This window comes from Sinocyclocheilus anshuiensis, unplaced genomic scaffold, assembly GCF_001515605.1.
Source record: "Sinocyclocheilus anshuiensis isolate Anshui unplaced genomic scaffold, SAMN03320099.WGS_v1.1 scaffold189, whole genome shotgun sequence".
Classification (NCBI taxonomy): Eukaryota; Metazoa; Chordata; class Actinopteri; order Cypriniformes; family Cyprinidae; genus Sinocyclocheilus; species Sinocyclocheilus anshuiensis.
Window position 1 is genome coordinate 1,122,074 of NW_015540861.1, and position 3,744 is coordinate 1,125,817.

At 39.6% G+C, this 3,744-nt stretch overlaps 1 protein-coding gene across 1 annotated transcript in view; it reads left to right on the top strand.

Annotated features, from left to right (window-relative positions):
* The first annotated feature begins 643 nt into the window (after positions 1–643).
* The window catches only part of ap1ar (adaptor related protein complex 1 associated regulatory protein), a 20,469-nt gene continuing 17,368 nt past the window's right edge, over positions 644–3,744 (top strand). The window contains exons 1-6 of the mRNA XM_016485567.1: positions 644–952; positions 1,840–1,888; positions 1,980–2,006; positions 2,096–2,121; positions 2,465–2,561; positions 2,800–2,898. Of these exons, the coding sequence (XP_016341053.1) occupies positions 882–952; positions 1,840–1,888; positions 1,980–2,006; positions 2,096–2,121; positions 2,465–2,561; positions 2,800–2,898 (369 nt within the window). The 5' untranslated portion in view covers positions 644–881. The remainder of the gene's footprint in view (positions 953–1,839; positions 1,889–1,979; positions 2,007–2,095; positions 2,122–2,464; positions 2,562–2,799; positions 2,899–3,744) is intronic.

Below are 3,744 nucleotides of genomic sequence, written 5' to 3' on the forward strand. Positions count from 1 at the left end.
GATGCTACGATTTTGGGTATTACAGAAATCTCAGTTAGTCCCTCTGTTGTAATACCGAATATTCCTCCTTGGTTGCTTCCCATGCCTCAAGTAGATTTTAATCTACAATATATGGTTAAGAATGAGAAAACTATATCTAAGGAGGTTATTGTTCAACAATATCTAGATCAAAATTACTCTTCAATGCTCCACATCTTCACAGATGGTTCTAAAGATCCTACATCAGGAAATTCAGCTGCAGCTGTATATATCCAAAGATTCAAAGTCAACATTCAGAAAAGGATAACTAATTACACTGAACAAAATTATAAACGCAACACTTTTGTTTTTGCCCCCATTTTTCAAAATGGGGGCAAAAACAAAAGTGTTGCGTTTATAATTTTGTTCAGTGTATATATCAGTCTTTACAACAGAGCTAATAGCAATGTTATTAGCTATTCAATGGGTGGAGGAAGTTAAGCCTACAAGGGTAGTCATTTGTTCAGAATAAGTGAACAATCAACATCAATAAAGGATTTAATCTATGAAGTAATTTTAGGTATGTATGATCTCTGTCGGCCTCCAGTGTTTCGGAAACGTCATTGCAGCACTTGAACCTCGCGACTTGCCGTAGTTTAAACATGAATCACATGTATGAGTTGTCAGGAAGAAGAAACAATAGAGGATTTTAGGCCGGAGCTGAGAATGCGAGCCATGGATGCATGATGCCGCTGCGCGAGCGACGTGTCCGCAGGTGACTCACCTGCGCGAACCGGCCGCGTGCTTGCGCTTGTGCAAGCCATGCAGAATAAATTCGTCGCGTCCAGAGCAGTGCGCAAAGAAGCAGCATATGGATCCGGAATGGAAGAGTAGCTGATACCTACACCTGATTCGTGCATGCCATGGGGAACTGCTGGGCTCAATGTTTTGGGCTCTTTAGAAGGGAAGCAAACAGGATACAAAGAGGAGGAGGGTGAGTCATTCATGAGGCTTGTTATCGATGATGAATTTTTAAAAATGGTATCTGTGATCTTTGGCAGCATGATTCGCCGGCTGTCAGGTGCATTGCATTGGAAAACAATCGAACAGCCGTTTAAAAGAGTTGACTATTAATACAACTTTACATTTACATTAAATGCGCAGAGTTTGGGTGAGTAGAATGCAACTGATAGCAGCTCCATGACATTAGTGATGTTTATTACGTGAACGAATCGTTGTTTTGAAACGGTTCTTTCTAATGATTCACTTGATTCAATGTGTGTGTAAATCGCTTGACTCTTTGGAAGAACAGCGACTCATATTGTGATTAAAGTATGTAATTACACATGTTTACTTATTACAACATTTACTGAATACATAAAAATGACATAAACACAGGAACCTTTTCATTTCACACTTATGAGCGATGATTCGAATCCATTTTTAAAACGAACCGACTCGCTTGAATGATTCAGACTTATCAACGCTACTCTAGTTTACGCATTAGTTGATGTCTGATCTCAGGACCTCGCCCAGAGTCCTCTTGTGAATCCGCCCTGGGACTTCATCCTGTGCCATCGTTTGCAATTTATTTATATTCGAATTCGTATAGTAGATCTAAAATAGTACAGTGCATATTTTATACCCACTATTTTTTTTTAGTCTTTGATTATTACTATTATTGTTTGGAGAAGCAAAGTTTCCATATGCTTCTCAGAATAGAATCTCACAATTTTTTAACCACACATAATGATAATATTAAACAATACTGTTACTTAAATCATGTTTTAAAATATTTGAATAAATTCTGCCAGGAGAAAGTGCTACCTCACATATAACCTGCCTGGCCTGATGGCTGGTTACTGCTTGTTTTGTCAATAGGTCGAAGTACTTCAGAAGCAGCACAGCTGGGGAACACTATACCATTGAGGTACATTCATCATAATTTAAAACTGAAGATTATATAAGCTATAAAATATTCTCAACTGCATTTTGAGTGACTTCTGTGCGCTCTGTTACAGTTTGAGAACCTTGTGGAGAGCGATGAGGTGAGGGCACACTTACAGTACCACACTCATGATTTTACAATATTCCACATTTGCTTAGACGTCGTCAACACTTTTGTCTTCTTTTTCAGGGTGAGAGCTCACAAAGCTGCCCCAGGTATGATACTATTTAATCTTGACTCTTTTATTGGTATTTTAGAGTTGGAACGACATGAAAGTGAGTAAATGATGATATGATATTTTTGGGTTCACTAACCCCTTTAAAGGAACTATGGATATTCACTGATGGTGAACCTTTCTTTTCCTGTCAAAGTGGTCGGCTCTTGGCCTGGATAAGTAAAGTGGAACAGATAGTCAAGACTAGCCATTTAGTGACCAAGTTAGGACTGTAATTAGTCACATTCCTCTCAGATTAGTGCTTCTCATAGCATGAGGTCAGATAGATTTTGATTGGTTGATGGAGACTCTGAACTCAACTTTCTCTCCCGTCATTGCTCCAGACCCATCAGCGATGAGGAGATCAGTCACTTGAAGGAGCATCGCTATGCTGCCATCTCAGACAAACAGGCGCTGATTGACGAAAAGCTGAATGAAGAGGTACAGCAGGTCATCAAATGTGCCAAACATGTGCTTGTAAACTAAAATGGATCAATGTCATGTGACTTTTGAATGGTCAAGTTCAAAACATGTTGCCACAAAACAATGTTTACTGTTAAGTTAGAGCTTATGTTAAGTTTATGCTTTCATTTGTTGTTTTCCATTGCTTTGGTTTTTCGCCCCTGCTTTTGTTTCTGAGTTTAGTTAATCTTCCCTTTCTGTTGTGATTTCTGCCCAGTTATTGGCAGAAGAGGAGAAGTTAAGGCTAGAAGAGGAGGCTGTTTTTGCAGCCCAGCGCGAAGCAGCGCGGCTCACTATGGAACAAAAGCTAAAGGAGGTGAGGCGTTCGCACTGAGCACGCCCAGCCCTTCTCTTAACCCCGCCCATTAACCTTCAGCCACACCCCTTTCGTTTATGATACGCCTTCAGCTCTGTGTAATTTATTTCTAACAAATTCTGATTTAAACAGGAATAGTTGCTTGAGTTTGTAAGTTATGGATTGTATATGTTTTTTTTTTTTTTTTTGTTAAAATTAGACTCCTCTTTGAAATGTACTTTATATATATTGTGACATGCATTGAATAGTTATAAACAGGATTGAAGGTCCTTAAAGGAGTCATATGACGTTGCTAAAAAAATAACATTATTTTGTGTATTTGGTGTAATGAAATGTTTATGCGGCTTAAGGTTAAAAAACACATTATTTTCCACATACTGTACATTATTGTTTCTCCTCTATGCCCTGCCTTTCCAAAATGTGTCCATTTTTACAAATCTCATCGGTCTGAAAAGCGAGGTGTGCTCTGATTGGCCAGCTATCCAGTGCGTTGTGATTGGCCGAATACCTCAAGCGTGTGACGGAAATGTTACGCCCCTTACCATATGATGCCGTGTCCCGGCGCGACGAGACAACCAATAAAACCCATTATAAACGAGGCATTTGTTGCATCCAGTGGGGACATAAGTAAGTACTGATTATAATGACTTATACTGTCGTTTTACGCGTTGCGTTGCATCGCGCCGCGTAAACATAAAACCATGTCTGCATTTGTGATCGGAGAAACGACAAACAACAAGCGCTATTCTACACTGCCCAAAACTCGCGTACTTATGAAAGCGTACTTACAGGCTGTGAGTCAGCATTATTTGTCAGAACACCGGAATTGTAGGCTACTCTCCCAGG